At 39.5% G+C, this 23,682-nt stretch overlaps 2 protein-coding genes across 2 annotated transcripts; both read right to left on the reverse strand.

Moving 5' to 3' along the window:
* On the reverse strand, window positions 1-5,503 carry LOC131245768 (uncharacterized). Its single transcript, XM_058245449.1, has 9 exons — window positions 5,214-5,503; window positions 5,060-5,119; window positions 4,926-4,973; window positions 2,681-2,813; window positions 2,502-2,578; window positions 1,273-1,368; window positions 1,114-1,184; window positions 929-1,019; window positions 1-292 (listed from the first exon to the last, which is right to left on the reverse strand). Exons 1-9 carry the CDS (start codon window positions 5,448-5,450, stop codon window positions 170-172), a joined length of 936 nt encoding a protein of 311 aa, XP_058101432.1. The 5' UTR covers window positions 5,451-5,503; the 3' UTR covers window positions 1-169.
* Window positions 5,504-6,773: 1,270 nt separating this feature from the next.
* On the reverse strand, window positions 6,774-23,281 carry LOC131245767 (uncharacterized). Its single transcript, XM_058245448.1, has 3 exons — window positions 22,194-23,281; window positions 8,669-8,755; window positions 6,774-8,226 (listed from the first exon to the last, which is right to left on the reverse strand). Exons 1-3 carry the CDS (start codon window positions 22,527-22,529, stop codon window positions 7,108-7,110), a joined length of 1,542 nt encoding a protein of 513 aa, XP_058101431.1. The 5' UTR covers window positions 22,530-23,281; the 3' UTR covers window positions 6,774-7,107.
* Between the last annotated feature and the right edge of the window lie 401 nt (window positions 23,282-23,682).

A 23,682-nucleotide genomic window follows, 5' to 3' on the forward strand; every position in this document is an offset into this window, starting at 1 on the left:
GGCACAATATACAGTTCCATAAATATATTTTTTTGAATGATTATGATACATCACCATTTTCTCTCCCTCCACCATCGGCTTTTATGTTCCAAGGCCTGGCTTTTTCCATATACAAGTGAATAAACCAATATGTTTACACATAAGCTGAAGGGACAAATGCTGTTGACGTTCATTCCTCCTTTGACTTACCCTCAGAGCTCAGCTGTCTCCCTAGCAAGACAAGCCCCAAAGCAGTGAACCCAGATAAGACAGTCGATGAATAGCACATCGCAAGCAGAGCACCCCTCAAGGACTGCATTTAGATGGAAGCGTTAGCAGGACCAGATGACAAACTTGAATCTGGTATCACCATTTAAAATAAGGCCAGTGGTATCGGTACCACCACAAGCTACAGTGTACAGGGCAGATGTGGGGCAGATGTGGGCCCACATGATTCATGAATGAAATCCAACCCATCCATCAGATGCATCGGCCCATGTTAACCCCAGACCCTAAAAAATCAGGCTGATCCATGAATCAGGTGGACCACACCATGGGGTACAAGCTGGGAGGGAACAACCACGCTTGATTTGTATGGAGAACCCGCCATGTTGTGTATGCGGCATATAGGCCATTCATCATGCATGAATGAAGGGTTAGGCCAAAACTCAGGGTGTTTTACAATTTAGGTTGGCCCTTATGCATTTAAAGGGTGGGTGTCCCCAATCCCCATACACATTGTTCCCTGTGTTTTGGCCCACCTGGGTGTCCGGATTGGGCTGATTTTTAGCACCTGGGGATAATCTAAGGTGACATGTCTGATGGACAGGTTGGATGGTCTGCATGCATCCTGTGGGCCCCACATCTGCCCAGTACATCATAAGCTTAAGGTGGTACCGCTACTAGAGCGCCCCCCTTAAAATAAACAAGTATTTCTGTTTACAAGCACCTTTGCTAATAGCAAAGCATTGTCATTCGCATACTGCAACGAGCTCTCCGGTATGCTTTGAATTCCTTGACTAAGTTGCCATGAGATAACCCTTGAATTGAAATTCAAGCAGATAGTTCAGCAAAATCTTACTACCACATTGCATAGTACAAAAGACTCAATAGCTGTAACAGGGTGAAAGTTACCCAAACACAAAACCAATTGCAGCTCCAATGTTTGCTTTCTCCACTGTCAACTCCACCTGTAAATCTCCAAACTGCAAATGGCAATAATATCTGTCTTGAATCCCTAATGGCGCAAAATATAATATAACCTGTCCCAATCAATGCAAGATAACTAATTACCTTCAGCATCCTAGCTTCCTGTTTGGGTATTTCATCAGTTGTCGTAATGGGACTTGCAGATAGCAGCTTTCCAGCCTTAACCATTGCTTTGGCAATCTGCAATAGAAATCACAAATCCATCAGATACATCATTGGTATGAAGTACAGATTATGTTTATCAAGCAAACTTTTACATGAAGATTTTATTATTTTATTATTTTTTTGAAGCTGGGATTGAACCTGCAATCTCATGACCGTGACAGAGAGAACCATCCAATTGAGCTGTGGGGTTCAACCCCTTTCAGTGGTGCGACCAAAAGTTAGGAAGAAAATAGTTGAACAAATGATCTCTCTCTCTCTCTCTCTCTCTCTCTCTCTCTCTCTCTCTCTCTCTAATTGAGTTTCGGGTCGGATGGCTGCTGAGCTTATGTGCCTGGTGGATTACTAAGACAAGACATGCTACTGCCTCATTAGTTGTCTGTAAGTATACAAGAAATAACTAAATTTCCGGCACTGGGTGAGTCTGGAAAGTTTTAGGCTGTTTGTCACACAGCTCACATCCAACTAGAGATGTCTTGTTCATAGACCACAACCTTGATAGGATGATTCTAGCTACTGAAATTAATGACATGGCACACAAGCAAGCCAGTCAAGGTTGGGCTAGATTGCATGAGGACTTTGCTTTGAGGCATGCGAGGCATGCCAATTTTTTCTGGGGATTCTTGGGGCATTTCTTCTTCTTTGTATATTTCAGGATAATGCCTCATCATCCTCTATGTTTGTGCCCTTCCTTTTCTGTTTAATAAAATCCTGGTTACCCAAAAAGAAAATGTATAAAGGACAAATTTCTTGGACAGTTTCACACAACAAATTGTTCATCTTGATACAAATTCCACAAATTCAAGGAAAATTTTAAAACTTTTAGAGCCATCTAATAGTACCCTCTGTAGCTCGCCTTGACCATATTGTCCCATTGTTTCCATATTGCATGAGGACTTCGCTTTGAGGCATGTCAATTTTTTTCTGGGGATTCTTGGGGCATTTCTTCTTCTTTGTATATTTCAGGATGATGCCTCATCATCCTCTTTGTTTGTGCTCTTCCTTTTCTGTTTAATAAAATTCTGGTTACCCCAAAAGAAAATGTATAAAGGATAACGATTTGTTTGACAGTTTCACGCAAGGAGTAATCTTAATATAAATTCCACAAATTTAAGGAAAAATTTTAAACTTTTAAAGCCATCAAATAGTACCCTCTGTAGCTCGCCTTGACCATATTGTCCCATAGCTTCAAATCTCCTTCCAGCAGATACCAAGCGTTTCCCAAATGCTACAACAAGCAAAGAAAATGAGAGTTACAAAAAAAAAAAAAAATCATATAAGAAAATAAGTGCAATAAAAACATTTACATGTCTTGAATCTTGATTCTTGCCTGATTTGGCATTGTTTGTCAATGATCCTTGTAAGGAGGGGAGCTTGCTTGCTATACTATAGGAAGTTGACGTATCCGCTAGCTCCCATGCTTGAGATAGATTCAAGAGTATTTCTCCTAGCTCTTGACCACACTGTGAGTGATAGTTCAAAGTTACTCGAGTCAAGCTTCAGCAATTCATTTACCAATCCGTAACTGAGAAAAAAAATGTGTGGAAATGTACAACAGAAGGTCCCCCCCCCCCACTTTTTACATCATTAAGGTAATGTATGTTATTTAATGCATAATAAAGACCAAAAGCAATGCAATTATTGGTTTGATATAAATGTATTGTAAAAATTCATCCTTTTTTGTGAGTAACCTGGGACTAAATGTCGATATTGAGACCTATATTACCTAAAACACGAAACCATCCATGTTTTCCATTCTGGATCAGCATTCCAGATCATGTGTTATTTGTGGTCCAAATTGCTGTTTTTAGTGACCCAAAATTATCTCTTTATTCTTACTATTGATTAAGTTAATGCAAATTCATATTTAGTTATGTACAATGTAGAGATTTATCATTTATACTTTTATATATTTAGTTATCTTATAACACTAAGCATCCAGGGCCTTTAATAATAACATTCACCGTTTCATATATAAATTGCAATATGAGTTCATATATAAAAATATATTGCATACACAATGTATGTATTAGAGTGGCGCACATGATCCTACCACTAACGTACCACGTATTTAAGGAAGTAGCGTACCTTGCACCAGTTCCTGTAGTGTACCAAAGCAACCCGCGATCTAGGCGACCTTCATTGAGACCCATATGTCTTGACTGCCAAAGCAGGGGGCTCAACTCATGTTTAATGCAATCTTCTTCTTCTTCTTCTTCTTCTTTTTTATCGCATAGTATATTGTGTAATGTAGTATTTTGTTCTAATTAATTTATATGAATGTTCACTGGGAGAGGCTAAGATGATGATGAGAGTTTTATATGAATGTTCAAGTACATTTTCTGAAGCCAAAACATGATGCGAATCTCTCGCTTTTAACATGATACAACACAATGACTATCAGGGGACAAGCCAGGGATATCTTCATTTACTATTCACAAGGCTGACCAAATCATCCATTAATTAAGACTAGAATACCATTGTTGGCAATAAGATAGGCATAATATCTGACATCCCACTGTGTCTTGTAAGCTGACGGCCAACAAACATTTTGATGGGCTTGAAGAATAATACGCAATACGGGCTGGGCACTGGAAGCCTATTGACATATTCCGGAGTGTAACTTGTCTGGAGACTGCTGGTATGACTTCTTTTTTTTTTTAACACACGCGCACACACTCACGCCGTAGTGGGATTTCACCACCTATAGGTACTCGAACCCTTGACCAGGTGTTGAAACTCCTAAGAGTCTACCACTGGAGTGGTATTACTTGTCCAGGCTTATCCCTACTCGATCTGGTTTCGGAGCTTGAGTTGCATGGTGACTCATTAAGTTGCCAACCAGAACCAAGTGGAGTCAGTTTTGGATGATCTTTAGAACCATGGCCCATAAGACAGCTCTATGGACCTCGCTTTTTTCCCGCATACCATAAAACTAATGTTCTCTTAAGGTGATATAGTTGACAATAGGAATTATCCAATGCCACACTTACTGGCGATATAGGTGATATGCACTTGCATTGAATAGGTGGGCCCCTCCTTGATTGGTCTGAACCTCTGGGTAAGTGCTCCCCCGACTCGGAATACCCACGGCCAAAAACTACACAATGATTGGGTGATCCTATCAACAGGTTGCAGATGAAGAATCACAGATAAAAACATGCAAAAATCCACATGCATTGAGCAGACACCCATTTCTCCAACCGTTAGGATTGTCTGGTGAAAATGATTAGCTACAGGCAAAGCATATACAAAAGGGGATCACCTCTCTGATGCAAGGGCAAATACCACATTAGATCCTTCACAAAACATAATGTTCTTTCTTGCCAATACAATCATTTTTTAAAAAAAACATTGCCTGATTCATTTAAAAATACAGATCAGCATTACCATGATCCTATTCTAAAAACGTCAAGAAATTTCGAAATTCGAATGAAAATCTCTTCAAGCAGGCAATTTTTAAGGGATTCTTCAAACAGACATACTTCAAGTAGCTCTAACCTTGACCCCCCTGTTTCATTCATATCAAAACCCTAACCCGAATTCTCTCTTCAAAGCATCATAAAGAAGCTAACCTCACCAACCACAGGCCCGTTCGAGAGATCAAAAGCCGCATCATTCAGCTTCGCCAATTCCCAAAAAACGCCAGTCAGTCAAACACGAGAAATCAACATCACTTCATTAAACGCAAAATAAGGAAATCTCTTACATCAATCCGAAGGTCATTAGGGAGCTTCGCGAAGTAATCCGAGGGGAGACGGAAGCTGTCCTGCAAAAAACGGAAACCCCGCCGCCTTTGATAGAAGGAAAAAGGACGAAACCTAACCCTAGAAAAGGGTTTGGAATGTAGAGAAAATGCTTACGGCGAGTTCTTGGAAGAGAGAGAGAGCCTCTTCCTGATCGAGGGATTTGGGAGAACCCGATTCGGCGAGAGCGAATGAGATAGAGAGGGGTCTGGTTTTAGAGATTTTTCTCTTGGAAGGTTTGAGAGAGAGAAGGGAAGGGATATGGTGGGGATTCTGGCGGAAGAGGAGGGTAGGAGAGGAAGAAGCAGCAGCCGCAGCGCTGGAGATAGACGGAGAGATGAGAAGAGCAGCCATCCAATTCGCTCGTTGCGAAATGTAACGAAACGTTGTGGATTTTGGGCGGTGCTTTCTGGAGTGGAGCGGATTAGGTGGGACCCCGGCCTAACCCAAGACGGTACGGCCCTTAGCGTGGGCCCCACCCTAATGTTTTTACTTTGCATCCACCCCGTCCATCCGTTTTTTCAGATCATTTTAGGTAATTATCCAAAAAATGAATAAGATTTAATTATCAGGTGGACCATATTCTAGGAACTCGAGTGTGGTAGAGCTGTCTACCTATTGTACACGTGCGAGGGTGAAGCAGCAATCGGAACCGTTCATCTGTTGTTTGCTGCGTTTGATTGAAACTTTTTTAAGATTAAGGTTAATTGGAAGTAGGAGAAATTGAAGGAACAAATGTAATTAACGGTTTAAATTCAGTGAATAAAACTGATGGCTGGAACTGCTCTGGATGGTCGGTCGTGATGGTTACAAAACCTCGCAAAATGTGCTGGGATTAATCACATGGAGTGGGCTCCACCAACATTAGTGTGGATTCGACCTATTGTGGGGCGCATGTGGTGTGTGGATGAAATCTAGCCCATCCAACAGGTTCATGTCATCTGTCAATCAAACACCCACTCAAAAACCTTCCAAATTAGGTGTGGCCCACCTGAATACTGCAACAAGTTGATTTTTTAGCTTTTGATCTTCATGATGTGGTGATTAACAAGCTAAATTGGCCAAAGCATCGTGTTGCGAAATGTCATGCAGAGATCCATAACGAAAAGAGTAAAAATGGTAAAATCATGATTTTATAATTCTCCCATCCAAATGGATAGTAAAATTAATCATTATAATGCTCCCATCATTTACCAGCAATCATTATAATGCTCCCATCATAAACTCCTGTTCAAAGAATGGAAATAAATTCCTTGCAAACCAAAATAAACATTTATTCTCAATATGAAAATGTGCTTTATTAAAAAAAACAAAATAAAATTATAATGCTAACTACAAAATGGACAGTTTATACAAATACCCTTCTTATGTTTTGCACTTCCATTTTCTCGTAATAGTAACCAAAACATTAAAATACAACAACAAAACTTGGACCCATTGTCCATGGGGCCATGATCCAAGCCCTTCAATAATCCTACCGTTGAGGAAGAAAATGCAAAAATAGTCCCCATTCAATCTAGAAAACCCCAGTTAGCTAGAATTTTCCATTCTAATGGACTTTCAGTAGATGCCCACTTTCAAAAATTGAAAACCCTCATCACTTGTTAATTATCAAGCACCAATCAAGATCTGCACCATACATAAACTGGGCCCAACCAATGATGGACAAGACCATACTGCAAAAATCACAATGGTCACGGTTTCGAATCAGACTGACATTCGGCACAATTCGATAGTATTCGGGATATATAAGTTTAATCACCACAAAATTTTCCAAATTGTACAATTATTGAAAACCCACAACCTTGTCCCCAGGGACTGGATGAAATCACAGCTTTCTAAACCTGTATGTACATCACTACAATTTACAAAGGCTTTTCCTAACAAAAGGACGACACCCAACTAAAAGCCTTTGTGCATTTTGGAAACACAAACACCAGAGAGACACTGGACTGCACCTGACCCAAAAGCAGGTCAGTTTTTTTTTTTTCTTCATCTTTAAGATTTATTTTTACGTCACACGCTCTAGATGGCCCATGTACTCCTCGTAGCCATACAGCAGGTCATCCTCCATGGTCTGTGGCAGGCTGAAACCCAGAGGTTCCATTGCAGCCTCTGGACCCGGCTGGTGTTCCAAAGGATACCAGCTCTCCGGATGAAATTCTGAGGATCCAGAGGCGCTTCCGAGATGCGCATGATCAGTCTGTGTGCAGCTGTGTGGCACAGATGGCTGCATGCTTGGAGATGTGGGGTCCATTGACAAGGGAAGCTGTGGGGTCCAGTTATAATCAAAGTCTAATGGGTTTGGATGGGTCCCGCCTGGTGCAAGATTCCCAAACTGATACGTGTTTGGATCCATATTCGATTGACCACCATATGCTTGGGGTTGCGGAGGGACAGTATGTAAGTGGAAATCTCCAAAGCTGCCGTTGCTGTTTGGGTGAGTGGAGACCTCAAACGTACTCAGTTCTGAATCAATGCTGGTGAGGAGATCCTGCCACCTTCTCTGTTGTACATCCTCCCTTGCCACTACTTGTGGAGTTTGAGTCCTTGACTGTGTTGCAGTGTACGCCCGATTGCTGTTTGATGGACCATATCCAGATCGGTTTCCTGTTGAAAAAGTGCGTCTGGCAGGTTCTACCCTTTTGACTTTTAGATGCTGATGCCCAAATTGCGGTCCCAAGTTACCACCTCTCTCCCTACTGATAGCATGTGTCCCCGGCACTAATGGTTGTGATCTGTTCGGATACGGAGCTAATCTGTGTCTTCCATGCATGGGCCTTGAGTGCTGACTATGTCTATGGCTTATGATATTCGGCGGGCCAAAACTGGTAGAGCAAACACGGAGGTGGGTTGATTTTGAGACCGAGGCTTGCAATGGAATAGAGCCAACATTACGGGATTGGGGTAATGGGAGTGTTGGTTCTGGGTTGTGCCAGGAGGGTGTTATTGATAAGGTAGTATCGGGAAGCTTTCGTACAGGCGGTGCTGCCATGTTGCCTTGCTTGAAACACTTCCTTTCAGCTTTCCATATTTCCTCTTTATCGGTGGAATGGCAATGGCCAGTAGTGGAAATGCCAGTGACCCAGTAGATACATGGGGCCCGTTCCTCACAAACATAACAGTGGCACTGCATTTACCAAGTAAAAATCAATCAACCAACTGATCACGACAGAACATAAACTAAAGAAAACAAAAAATAAAATACAAAAAAAGGGGAAAGAAATTAAGCAAAAGCTGGTATTTGAGGCTATGTTTTGCCTCACAAGCACCAAAATGCAAGTGATATATGCTCAGGACCTTTCCCTTACACGTCTCACTTGTGATTTGGGGCCAACAAACTGGAAAGCAGACGCCTGCTCAATGTGGGACACTTTGCCTTAATGCGATTCAAGCTCTACTGTACCACTTTTCTGCTCTGCTTCAAAGATGGGATGACTGAAGCTCTCAGGTCTCAGCCTAACGTCATTACATACATAAACTGCAGCCAACCCTTTCAAGGCACATCCAAAATGGCCTGTACTAAGATCCACACAGTTTTAAATGACACAATTTCAAGTGGAGGATCTTACCAGGTGGCAATGCTTCTCATGTGGTGTGGAACTGAAAGGAAATTTTGCACACAGGTGCCGTGGATGAGGGTAGTCTCTGCATGCTATCTGCAAAAAAGGAATAGAGAGTTTCTAAATCAAGGTCCAGATCTCAGGTTCTTTTAAAAGGTATGTCTATGTTAAATCAAGGGCCACACCTCAAATTCTGGACAAGGGATGGCTATGTTTACTGGTCTACTTCACGTAAATTCGATATAATTTCACAGCCAAGAGATCTAAACAACCATTCAAGTGGCTACGACAACAGAAGCTTCCAAAATCAGTTGAGATGGTGCTTAAAAAACAAGCCGTTACGCCAAATTCATTTCCATGTTAGAGAACTTGTGCATGGAACAACTCTGCTTCATGGGAATCCATCTTGGGACAAGCAGAATGTTGATGAAGGCCATTACAGAAAACATTTTTGTCCATCTCACATATGAAGGGATGGTATAGGGGTAGATGTATGGTGGAGATCTTTACAGTTCTTTGGCCTCACTAGGGTGATGTTGCCTTCGACAATGACTCCTCTAGAAGCATGGGATGGTGTGCACTTTGGGGGAAGGAGAAAGTCCTTGCAGTGCCTAGCTCTCCTAGCAAGGTTGCAGCCAACTTGGAAGGAAAGCAATAATAGAAAGTTCACTAATGAAGCTGAGTCACCAGATTTGGTGTTCATCAAGGGTCATAGGAGAGCTATTTGTCATGGGCTAAATATCTCCCCAAGCTTAGACCGTACAACACTTGTACATAAACTCCTTTGTGGACAAGTCAGCCTACCACCCAACAAACTCTAGAAACTTCCTAATATCTCCATACTACTTTACACACTACTACCATTCTCGAGAATGCTCCACACAACTCTATGCACTATTTACAAGCGTCTTAATCTACAAGAAGAGCCAAGATTGGCTTTCTTGGAGTATCCTCTTGGGGAGATAGGTGGTCTTGGGTGTTTTATTTTCTGTGGCTTCTCTTTTCAATAGAATTGTGCTAATCTTGAAAAGGAAAAAGAGAAACACTATGGCAGTGACCGGTAAGGGACCCCTAGTCGCATTGCTTATGTGGCTTGGTTCAATGTATAGTGAGAACATGTGAGTTAAAAAGAAAATGCATGTATTTAGAATGAATAGATCAGTCCAAACCTCCGCACTTCATCAAAGTGGTAATACAAGGATGGAAAAGAAAAGAAAAGGAAAAAAAGAAAAGAAGAAAGAACTATTCATCAGCATGTAAGCATGACACAAACACTCACAGGTAACAATGCATACATAATTGATCCATATTCCATAGTGCATACATGGGAAAATTCGCTCATAAGTACATACAAAAAAAGATGCATATGAATATAGACTGCATACATACAGATTAGAGACAGAAAATTGCCCGTGCAAATCACGTCACTGCAATTGAAAGAACCCCTTGTTACTGTAACCTTCACTACTTGAGATATACCATCTCAAGTGACCTCCTCCCTCCAGGAATATTCTTCCTTTATATGCCTGAGTGCATTGCTCTAACTAATTTACTTGGGACTCCTTTTCATTGTTTATGCTCACAAATCAATGAGAACTTTGTATGCCAACATTATTCTACGTAATGTTAGCATGTGTGTGTATACATACATACACTTCTCACTTCTCAGATGATTAAAATGTCACCTCATTCTAGCTGAAATGGCGCAGATCGGTCTAGGTTTAGAAGGATGCGATCAACCACAACGTGATTCCAGTGGTAATTGATTTGCCATTTGTCCAAAACAATTTCTGCACGTGAATGTGAATATGTTGAAATTTTCATCAACGATGAGATACTAAGTATAATTCCCACCACCTGCATCAAGGATGAGATACCAAGTGTAATTCCCAGCACCTGCATATACAGTCCAGAAACTGGAGATGGGTTTGAACAGAAATTTTGGTTTAGAATCCATAAAACAAATTTCTAGCAATTGGGTCTTGATTCCCAGCAATTAGGAACAAAATCCAGTACTAAAACAGATCTTCACCAAGCTAAAAAAAGAATCCTGGCAACCTCAAGAACCAATATAACATACAAGATTCAAATGTGCATTGCAAAAGGAGGAGAGAACGCTTCAACAATACCAATAAAATTAAGCACCAACACCCAAAACCCAAAAACCCAAAAACTCGTTTTGGTTTTGTGTCTGTATGTCTGCATGACAACCCCTTTATACCCCTTTACAACTCTAAAAAGTCAAACCCATTTCAAATCCCAGCCATTGGCTAAATCTAATCTCAGCTCTAAAATTCATTAGCAAGATTCGAGAACAAACCTTTTAAAATCCTCAAGTAATCCAACATTGCCAGCTGTCCAAAAGCCCCAAACATTTTGGACTCTGTTTCCCCAAAAGCTCCAACTGTCCGTAGGCAATATTCACGCAAAAAGGCGAGGGCAAATGCAGCCGGCATGGTCAGCTCTTCCTGCTGATTTGGACTGTTTTGTGAATATGCTATTTGGCTGTATATAAGGTCCCTCTTCAGAATGTATAAGGTCCCTCTTCAGAATGTTTAAGCACCCACCTCAGATCCATCCCTTCCCCTAAATCTTCCTCTTCTCCTGCATCTTTTCTTCCTTTCAGATTTTGCATCACAAGATCTGGTTCAGGGAATTTGCATTTCTATCACTATTCAAATGTGTTTTGCTAATGCCCTGAGCTGCATGGGGATGTTAGCAACATCGCCATAGCTTTTGAATGACATGCAGGATGCCCAATCTTCCATTTGAATGACATGCAGCATCCCACATTTCACTCAAAAGCTTTGGGGCCACATGAGGGCAGGGACATAAGGAAAAACCCTGTGTGTTAAAAAAATGAGTATTAAAAAAAAAAAAAATAACAATAATAAACAAATTCAGGACTGAAGATTCAAGATGTCGCTCTCCTTTTTACATGCCAAACTACAGTATCAGGCAGCGTGATGTTAGCAGCCTCACAGATGAAGTTCCTTCCTTTTGGAGTTATTTCTGTTTTCTTCTTTCTTCAATCCCACCTCCTTTTTTTTTTCCTGAAATTTTAGCCTGAAATTTTAGATTTCAAACACTAAAGTCAAGATGTAAAACCTATAGCCCCCTTGGAATAAAAATCTCCATCGATCAATAAGTTGGAAAGGAAGAATTGAGGGATCCCTGTCAAATTGAGGGGCAATCACCAGGATATAAAATTATAAACACATTCACCTTTGCAGATAGGAAATTTTGTCACATGGATTTTTCCTCAAATAGAAACTCTTCAATTATCTTGCCACTGATCCTCTTCAACTACTAGGGTTTCAAACATTCTGCCCCTCATTTATCATTCTTTATTCTTCCCCTTCATCTTCTCCACTAACCAATCCAATTACAGCATTGAAAGCGAAAGTATTAGCAAGTGCAAAAGAATATGGATACTTCAAGCAACCAGTCATTCAAGATTCAAGAACCACTGCTGAGTTGACAGAAATCATACATCAGAAGTCAAGCTTCTGGAAACTAATGCCAATACAATCACGATTTGTTGTCTCAAAACCAACATTTTAAAACTAGACCAGCCTCTTCAGTATCAACATGACTGATCCAATCCAACTAAAATGAATGGATCGAACTGGATAGGTTCAACAAAAAATTTAAAACAATTGAATCAGGTTAAGTAAATAGGAATTTTAGCTCTCTTTTCCCCATGGCTCCTGCACCAATAGCTTATGGTTTACTTCTTTTCTGAGTCCAACTCCAGCTCACGCACGAATAATGCCCCTCCCTCTCACTCTCTCCTGCTCAAATCATATAAACCTAAGCTCTGACAAACCCCTAGAACTGCAATCCCATCTTGGTATCAAGGAGAATTTTTCAGATAAACACGTCCTTTACTGAATTAGCCAAAAGCATACAAATCGCTTACAAATCTCAAAAGAACACAAGATTTATTATTATTATTATTATTGGTGAAACAACAGAAGATTTTCCAACAGCAAGGCTTTCAATTCACCCTAAAGATTGAACAAATAATTGCATCCGTTGTTCATTTAGGAGGATTTGAAAGGAAAACATGGCAAATTGCCAAATGTCTACTTTTCTTTTTTTTTTTTAGAAGGGTAACTGAAATTTTATTGAGAAAACCAATTAGGCAAAAGCCATGGCAGAAAAAGAATAAGAATACAGCTTAACAAAACAACCCACAGATAGACAAAAGGTTACAATCATCCACGGCTCTCAAGGCGGACGCTCAGCCCACCACTGCACTCTTAACCTTACGCACTCTCTCTCCCACCAATCCGCTCCTATTTTGGAAACAACAGCTATTGTGTTCCCCTCAAGTGATCCACAATGCAGCCATTAATGTTAGATACCATATGATCGCGCCTTCCTTTCCAAACCCAACCATGCCAGGCCCACGATAGGTCAATAATCGACTCTAGCAAAACATTGAAATCGGAAAGCAGCACTCCCACACCCTCTCGCACAAAGACCGCCACAGCGCCACCTTAAAAGGGGCACTGTGGTGCCCGTTGTTTTAAATAGCGAATAGTGCTTAGCATAGTGTTCACCCCTCTAAAGCATGAGGCGTAAGCTACACGCTACTTCTTCTAGATTATTTTTTAAAATCAAAGTTGCGCTTGGTTGCACTATTTCATGATATTCTGTACCAAATTAGACTAATTAGTAATAAAATTTAAAGAAATTTCATGATGTTTATTGCAATCAAACGCAACCTAAAGTAATAAGAAATGGCAGTGATTAAATATGAAGGTAAAGAAAGAGCAACAAAACTGATTTAATATTGTAACTTGTATTATTTCACTAAAAGCATTGAAAAGATAAAAGTAATTTTTATTGAAAATAGAAAAATGTAACCAATCATAGAAAACTAATTGATTTTAATGTTATAGTGAAAATAACTTGTAATGTGAGCTACGCAGTGTGTAGTGTAGTCTTTATAGCGTGTAACATATGCAAATTATTATGTAGCGTAGGTTATACGCAACTTAAGCTATTTTCATGAGCTACAAAACATTAAGGCTAAGCTACGCTACATAGTGTAAGCTACATGCTACATAGCGTAGCTATTTAAAAAATTGGTAGTGCCAAAAATAGTAAATGTGCACAGATCTCACCTCAAATGTCGGTTTCAGAAGCATCTAATAAAAAGTGTTAGTGCACTGATTTGTGCATCTTGTTTGTCAATCACGTGAGTCCATGTGCCATGTAGTTGGTTGAGCCCTTGGCAGCTGAAGACAGAAGACACAAGAGGACATGAGCATCAAGGAGCAAAGAATAGGTAAATGAGGTGCCTTGGTAACCCTAACCCTTAACCCAAAACCACCCATTAAACCTCTAGATGATCCTAACCTAATAGGTAAACCTTATTGATCATCCCTTAACCTTAGGAGCCTAATTGTAACATGGTAAGGCTATAAGAGGTGCAAAGTTGCTATGAAATCGTATGCCCAAAACAACATACTTTCGAGTGGTGGACCTCAAGGGGTCTTCAATGGTATCGAAGACGTAGGTAACTCAGATATGTCCAATGAGTTGTGATATTTTGATCTAAGTTTTTTGATACCATCGAAGACTACTCAATTGTATCGGATAGCAGTGTGAAAACTGTCCAACAACAATTTAGCTGGAAATCCGATTTTCTCGATGCCATTGACAGAGCCGTTACTTGCCCTTTTTTTAAATCGTTGGAGCTCAAACTCCATATATAGGACATTTGGTTCTTGGGCATTTAGAAGGATTTTTGGTACAATAGAAACTTAGGTGATTTAATGATCATATCCCTTATTCCAAGCCTTTAAACTAATGTGTTACAAGTCATCTTCCTTGTGATTAACACTCTAATGAGGATTCTACCCTCCACCTTGAAGATGAGTTTCAACTCCACCATTTTCTAGAGATTAGACTTGACCCTATAGTCAAATCTGTGTAAATCCTCTAGAAGACCCATCTTGGTGAATCCCCTTGGATTGCAGCATTCCATTAGTTGTAGGAGATTCACCTAGCCTCCCATCAACTTGGTCACCTTAAAGGAATATCACATGCAAGGTGGTTGATCTTGGAATTGAAGCATTGACAACGCATCAGCATTATAATCGAGGAGCAAATGAGAGCTGATTGAAGCACGAGAGAACATTGATCTAACAACCTGAGACGACGCTACAAAAAGGGCTCAATCCGACAAGTTGTCATTTGTAAGAGTCCGTATACTCTCTTTCCTTGTATAAGATTGGGGGTAAAAGTTTGTGATCCAAACTCAATAGGTTCTTATGTAGGACCTAGGTTCTTCTATAGAGACGAATTCACTGAACATATGTTAGTCTCCGTAGGAGCCTCCGACGAGAGTAAACGTAGGTCCTTAAACTAGGACCAAGTTGTTGGTTAGCCGATGGAAAACCAACTCAAGTCTCTTGCAGGAGCCTCCGACGGAAGTGTACGTCAGTAAGTTCATATGTAGGACTAAGGTTCATGGCGAGCCTATAGAAAATCACGCAAAGTCTCCTGCAGGAGCCGGTTCTTGTGTAGGATTGTAAAGGTTAGAGGTAAACCTGATTTAAAACATTCGATAGTGAAATTCAGTACACTCATAGGTTGAGTGCATCTGCTGGGAGTGGAGTACGGAAACCGAACCACTATATATGCTTGTGCTTGGAATATCTTTGAGTACTTGTTTGATTATGCTTATGTGATTGAATGTTTAATTATATGCATGCATGATTAGATGAATATTAGGAGTTGATAGGTAGCACATCCCATACACACATGTACACTATCATATATAGATTAGTTGCTTCATTAGCATATCATTTGTAGTCTATATGATTGGACTCTCTATTGGCTTAGAAGCCTTAGATTTAATTGTTTTAGTTTAATTTGCATATTAGTTTAAGTAAGCAATTGTGTTTTAAAAGGAAAATTTTTATTTGGTCCTAATCACCCCCCTCCCCACAGGACATCCATCATTCCTTAGCTCCGCCAAGCTTCCGCACGCACAGCCTGTGAGCCCACCACATTCAATTTCAAGAAGATGGGACCAAGAAGTGCCCTGATTTGTGAGATTTCCATATCATCACTTCATTGTTAGTCAATGAAGGATGGTACCTCTACAACCGATCTAAAAGCCTAACAAACTCATGCACATCCCCATCCGACAATTCCCTTCAGCATGGAGGAGACCACACCACAGAATCCTCACATATGGAATAACAACAAGTTATTGTTATGTTCCTCTCTGGCTTCAATCGGGCTACTCTTGGGAAGTCATCCTAAAGCAATCTTTTACCACACCACACATCCTCCCAAAAGCAGACACATCCTATCACCAACCACAAAGGACACCCCTTCCTTAAACTTAGGAATCATCTCAATGACTGTTTTCCATATTTCAAAGGCTCTATACCTTGAAGATACCCTCACCCCCCAACCTCCATTCTAGACCCCATACTTAGAAGCAATTACCTCTTTCCCCAGCCTCCCCTCTTCAATTCCAAACCTCCGCAGCCATTTGTCAATTAGAGCCAAGTTCATTGTGTCCAACACCTTAATACCTTCTCTCCCTTCGACAAAGAACTTCCAAATCTTCTTCTCCCACTTTAGGAGCTGAAATTTGTGTTTTTGCTCTGCCCCTCTCCACAAAATGTCATGTCCAACTTCTCCAATCTGTCCAACAGTGACTGAGGACACATGAACAAAGACATGAAATAAAGGAACAACTTTGAAAGAGCGGCTTTAGACATTAGACGACCTCCTAATGAGAGATGATGAGTTGATGACCCTTCCAACTTGAAAGTTTCCTGTGTAATCTCTGATTTTCGGTAGGTTCTAGATAGAATTTGGAGGAAAGAAGCTTTTCTACATTCGTTTGGCATTGATTAAAAGGAGACCCACATCAAGTAATTTATGATGGTTATTTCAATGATGGTTGTGTTTCTTCTAGCTTAAAAGCATCAGAAAACAACACAAACCACTTAGTTTATAATTAAAAAGAAAAAGAAAAAAAACCTGGTGAACTGGCCAGTTTAGCCATAAGCCAAAACCAGACAAACAGACTGGTCGACCTGCCAGTTCCGATCAAAGTCAGTCTGGTTTCAAAAACATATGATCAAACTAAACAACCACACCTGATCAAACTAAACAACCACACCAATATTCCAGATGTAATGCGCTATGGAGTTCTTTCAATTATCAAGCTAATATTAGAAACTCTAAAGGAAGGAGATGGTGTATGGGGTCATACAGCCTCCCACATCCGAGAGTAATACTGCAGAACATTTTAATTTCAACGTTGGCGTTGAAAGCGCAAATAAGAAGAGAGATATCTCAGAGTTTGGAAACCTAATGCTACTTCAAGCACATCTAAATATTAACCTGACGTGAAAATGCAATTCTGGTCAGAATTCAAAAACCCAGAAAGCAGATTTGGAATCCAGGCGAAATAACTTCATTTTTGCCTAAAAGGCGAACCAATTTATATAAGGTCAGCAATCTCAACTGAATCAACCACACCTCAAGCTTCAATGATGGCTAACATGCATCGACCATAGCCGTGCATAGCATCATGTGCCAAAATGTTCTAAGACATCACTGTGATGTGTCAAAGACAGCCTCCACTTCTCTTCAACCCAATTTTTTTGCATTCATCAGAAAAACCTAGGATATCCCTTCTGTCACCTCGTCCAGCCGCAAGCACTATCTTCATCCCTCTTCCCCAGAGGATGATGCATTCAGTTCCAATCCCACCTGAGCGATCCAAAGTAGGCCTATCTAACCACGTGAGGAAACCATCCCCAAAATCATATTGCATGGTGCGACCTCACATGCATATGGTATACAATATGTGTACACAGCCCAACAGTGCACACACAATATTATGGTCCTTTTGGGGGATTATTTGTGTTTTATAGGGTTTTAACAAAGGTTACCTGGATCACAGGTCACTCCAGTACATGGTATGGGTACGAATATGTATTCGCTACTTCGTCGAATATGTGGTATGCTAGAGGTAAGATCATGTGTGTCCCTCCAGTATAAACACTGAGTACATGTAATATATTTCTATATAAAATTTGATAATGTAAATTATATATGAAATAATGAATTTTATGATAATAGATCCCACCTGCATGGTATTATATAAAATGCTATTGCATAAACCAAAGTATAAATATCTACATTCTGAATACAAATTTACATTATAACTTAATCAACAATAAGAGTATAGAAAGATGCCCTCCTCTATTGATCTTCTCTTCAGTTCGTGGCACGATGCCTCAGGTGGGAACTTAGGTCACAAGAAGTGGAGGATTCTTTTCCTTGCAATCCTTTGGGCAGTTTGGGCTGAAAGGAATACCCAGTGCGTCAGAAATCTTCGGGGATCCATTGTTGGAGTGTTTAGTAGGTGTCATTGTTTTTCAGGGATTGGGCGCCCTGAGTTTTAGGGTCAGTTTGGGCTGAAAGGAATATAGCCAGTGCTTCAGAAAACTTCAGGGATCCAATGCTAGGGTGTTTAGTAGGGTGTCATTGTTTTTCAGGGTTGGGCGCCCTGAGTTTTAGGGTCTTTTCTGTTGAGCTTTTTTCTTGGGGGTGTTGTCCAGCCGGGGGCTGGCCTTTGTATTTTTTTTTCCTTTTTTCTTTTTTCTTTCTTCTGTTCTGTTTTTGTTCTTGGCTCTGACTAATAAATCTGGCTTCATCTTTCAAAAAAAAAAAAGGAGTATAGGACAAAAAAATTGGGACAGTCGAAGTAGCAATCCGGTTCACAAATGACCCATAAATCAGAACGTGTGATTCAGTTAGGTAACATTAATTATAACTATAGGTAGGTGATTTAGGTAACATTAGTTATATATTATAGGAGTAGTTCTCAATTGGCCGTAATTTTGATTGTTTATGCAATCCCGATGAACTGTATGCATCTGTTTTTTCAGCAATTCAATGCTATAAGAAGCCTTTCAATGGTCATTTATTTTGGAAAGTAGAATGTTATGAATGTTATATGTAATATAGTTCAATATAAAAATTGATAATGTAAATTATATATGAAATAATGAATGTCATGCTTATAGATCCCACATGCATAGTATTGGATTAAATGCTATTGCATAAATCAAAGTATAAATATCTACATTCTAAATATAAATTTACATTATTACTTGATCAACAATGAGAGTATAGAACCAATAAATTTGGGTCAGTAAAAGTAGCAATCTTGTTCACAAATGACCCATAAATCAGACCGTGTCATTCAGTTAAGTAACATTAGTTACACCCATTGTTTGAATTATCTCTGATATTATTGAAATATCTCCAATAGTATCGTCATCTCTAGCTTGGCGATACTAATAACATTGGTAGCAATACCGATAGCACCAGTAGTATTAGAAATTCCAGACATCAGCAATGCATCCCTAAGTATCGCCAGCATATCGATATCGCCAATATTTTCAATTGTGTAAATTCCAGGCGTTGCTTGTATTGCTAATGTATCAGTATCGCCAATATTTTCAACTATGTAATGACACTCGTATCACAAGTGTATCGGTGATATTTCAATAATATCACCAATATAGAGATATCACATAAAGTTTGTTTATTAAAAAAATTATATTTCAAATTTTTTTATGAGTACATTGTTGTATGCTGTTTTCAATTTATCATTGTTAATATTGATAATATCTCAAAATTATCGTTATCGCAACATGCTTGATATTAAGGCCATAATATTTCATTTTCTTTCCAGTTGTTGATGATTTCTTGGCAAAATATTGTGAGTTGTCGATATTATGCAATATCAATGGATGTTTGGATGGATGATTGGATGGTTAGATGGGATCGATAGGATGGTTAGACTATTTCTCACGACAACACATGCTTTTAAGCCCTCATTAAATGGAAAATTATTGTGTATACATTCTTTTTACAATTTTTTTTATTTCTAAATATGTAAAAATGTCTATTTTAGCATCTCCTGAAGTTTCACTTCTACCATTTTCCCATGTTTTCCCTCTTTTCCGGTTTATCAGCGATATTATTGGCGATATCGATACTGTTTCTGTATCCCCGGCTAGCGAATCTTGTAGTGATACCGATACTTTGAACACTAGTTATACTTATACCTATAGGTTGGCGATTTAGGTAACATTAGTCATATCATAGGAAGTAATTCTCCATTGGACGTAATGATTGTATATGCAATCCCTAACTGTATACATCAGTCTTTTAGGCAGTTCGATAGTATGAGGAGCCTTTAAATAGTCATTTTATTTTAGGAAGTAGAGCCCATCTTTCAGTTTTGTTATTTAATTTTTGTAAAATCCAGCCTATAGATAATCTAGGAGAGCAGTTCAAATCTGAAACGAAATGTGTACCCACTTGTGATGTTGCTAGTCTTCCCAGCGGTCAGCTGATCATTGGGCTTTAAAATCAGTTGTTTTCCTGTGTGAGAAAAATCCTACATCATGGTGATTGCGTGCAAAAATCTGGCAGTGGCACGAATTTGCATAATTTTCTGTTAGTTTCCCCCCAGTCTTAGTTTGCATCAAAGGTGTAGCAAAAAAACATGGAACTTTCTAAAGGGCACCCATCCATAACACTCTTTGTTTTTAATTCTTAAAAAGTCCATCAGTACAACTGTCAATAGCCACTATTTTACAAGTAGCAGATTAATCAAGCAGAAGAGCAACAAATATACAAAAATCTGTCAATGCAAATGGAAAGGAACAACCAATAGCCATATTAGCTCCACCTTCACATCCTACCCCACGTGCCCCTGTGGCCCTGTGGCAATTTTTCTAAAAATGCCACCCACGATGAAGCCTTTGGACTTCCTCTACTCCATAGCACATTTACCTCTCTTGTTTACTCCTCTTATGATACAAACCATGGATAGAGGTTGAGCAGCTACCTTAGTGACAATCCCATCCATAAATTGAATATTAAAAGATGTAGAAAGCTCCTAAGAAATGAGCAAGTGATGAGCAAGAAATCTAAAGGGATCTGTGGAATCCAGTAGCGAGAAGAGAATCTCAAAAGTCATTAAATAGTCTATGTGAGCTTAATTGAGTCTATATTAAGCTTTGCTTCAAATGATCAACAACATGGAAAACAGAGGCACCAAATTTTAGGGGCCGAAAGAGTGGTCATTTTTGCCACGAGCTTCGTCTCTGTATTCAAATATAAATCTCACATTGAAACATCAAAACCCAAATCAATAGTTAGAAAAGAAAAACCAATCTTCTAAAAATGCCCTTGTGGCAATTTTTCTAAAAATGCCACCTACGATGAAGCCTTTGGACTTCCTCTACTCCATAGCACATTTACCTCTCTTGTTTACTCCTCTTATGATACAAACCATGGATAGAGGTTGAGCAGCTACCTTAGTGACAATCCCATCCATAAATTGAATATTAAAAGATGTAGAAAGCTCCTAAGAAATGAGCAAGTGATGAGCAAGAAATCTAAAGGGATCTGTGGAATTCAGTAGCGAGAAGAGAATCTCAAAATTCATTAAATAGTCTATGTGAGCTTAATTGAGTCTATATTAAGCTTTGCTTCAAATGATCAACAACATGGAAAACAGAAGCACCAAATTTTAGGGGCCGAAAGAGTGGTCATTTTTGCCACAAGCTTCGTCTCCGTATTCAAATATAAATCTCACATTGAAACATCAAAACCCAAATCAATAGTTAGAAAAGAAAAACCAATCTTCTAAAAATGCCCCTGTGGCAATTTTTCTAAAAATGCCACCTATGATGAAGCCTTTGGACTTCCTCTACTCCATAGCACATTTACCTCTCTTGTTTACTCCTCTTATGATACAAATCATGGATGGAGGTTGAGCAGCTACCTTAGTGACAATCCCATCCATAAATTGAATATTAAAAGATGTAGAAAGCTCCTAAGAAATGAGCAAGTGATGAGCAAGAAATCTAAAGGGATCTGTGGAATCCAGTAGCGAGAAGAGAATCTCAAAAGTCATTAAATAGTCTATGTGAGCTTAATTGAGTCTATATTAAGCTTTGCTTCAAATGATCAACAACATGGAAAACAGAGGCACCAAATTTTAGGGGCCGAAAGAGTGGTCATTTTTGCCACAAGCTTCGTCTCCGTATTCAAATATAAATCTCACATTGAAACATCAAAACCCAAATCAATAGTTAGAAAAGAAAAACCAATCTTCACCTCCTTATTCGAGATTTACACATTGAAACATCAAAACCCAAATCAATAGTTAAAAAAGAAAAACCAATCTTCACCTCCTTATTCGATCATAAATCTCGAATTGAAATATCAAAACCCAAATAAATAGTTAGAAAGGAAATACCAGCTCCCTCCCTCTCTCACACACACAAACCAACACCACTATTAGAACCCGCTCAGATGATCAATTGGCATAAACTCGAAACAAAGTCGACGATGCTTGAACAAAATCCAACCCATCAAAAGGATCAATTAAAATAAACCACACACATAAACCCAATCGAAAAAATGCAAATACAAAGGAAACAAAGAGAATCTTTACCTGCCCTTTTTCGCCTACGATGAGAATATCATCCGATCCATTACCAGCATCATCCACAACCGCAACCGGATTATCGGGATCGCCATCCAAAATCAGGCACTCGTCATCCGATTCATCTCCTGTGATGCCTTTTACTGTGTTTGAAGGCGTATGATTCTGCTTCTGGATCGAAGCACAAGAAAGTTCATCCACAACCACAACATCATCAGATTCTTCAGCTTCGTTGTCAACACAATTGAGAAGTTCGGAAAGCCAATCGATAGGAGCATCAACTTTGTCATTCCATTCACCTTCTTCATCTGAACTGATGTCGACAACTGCCAGCTCCGAACACATAGTTATAAATATCAACTAAAAGGCTTGAATAAGGCCTGAAATGAAAGAAAATTCAGAAGAAACTGATCTATATTCCGCGAGAAATTCACATATCAGGCCCAAAACCCTAAAAATCTGATATGGGCCTTAAACATCCTTGGAGTAAGAAGAAGAAGAAGAAGAAACTGATCTAAGTTTGCTGAAAAATCCCCCTTTCATGACCAAAAACATAAAAATCTGATCTAGGTCTTAAAAAGACCTAGATTTTTCTGTTCTTTCTTACTTGGGCATTCTAGAAATTCCTCTAAATTGGTGGGAATCCTGTCGACAATGAGACGGTTTCTTGAAAATTCCTCCATTTTGAGACTGACCCAGAAATGAGATTACGCTTGGAAATCGATTTTCAGAGAACTGAAAGAGAGATTGGTTATTGAAATCGGTTTCAGACAGCAAAAAATGACATGAAGGAGAGAGATTCATGGCCTATCATATGCAGATTCTATGAAAGAAAAGGAGAAGAGGGATTTTTTTTTCTTTTTTTTAGGGGGGTGCCGTGGAATTTGAGATGATGTGATGGAAAGTTGCAGAGAACGAAGGGCAGTTTCGGAATTTTCCGTTCTGCAGAGAATTGGAAGTTAGGAGAAGAGTAGATGAAGAAAATCCATGGAATGGATGGAAATTGGAGGTTTTGAGCAGAAATGTATTGAATGTTCTTCTCTCTTTTTCTCTGGTTTGTCAAGCCCTAAGCGGGACGCGGCTTGCCTGCCACCTCCGGCGGTCAGAAGCTAGGTGGGCCCCACCACGATGTTTGTGAGAAATCCAATCCGTCCATCCGTTTTTCCAGCTCATGTTAGTACAATAGCCCCAAAACGAGAAAAATCCAAAACTCAAGTGGGCCACAGGACATGAAAAAGTGGAGAGGTAAATGCTTACCGTTGAAATCTCTTCGGTATCCACCGTGATGTTTTTATGTTCCATACAACCGTTCGCGAGGTTATTCCCGCTGAGATGAACTGAAAACACATAAATATAGCCAGATTAAAAATTTTTGTTGCCTTTAAGAATGTTTCAACGGTGGATGTCCTATATATACTGTTTCCTTCGTGTGGCCCACTTAAGATTTGGATCTGAATCATTTTTAGCCTCGTGCTCTAACATGAGCTGGAGAAATGGA

This window comes from Magnolia sinica, chromosome 5 (assembly GCF_029962835.1).
Source record: "Magnolia sinica isolate HGM2019 chromosome 5, MsV1, whole genome shotgun sequence".
Classification (NCBI taxonomy): Eukaryota; Viridiplantae; Streptophyta; class Magnoliopsida; order Magnoliales; family Magnoliaceae; genus Magnolia; species Magnolia sinica.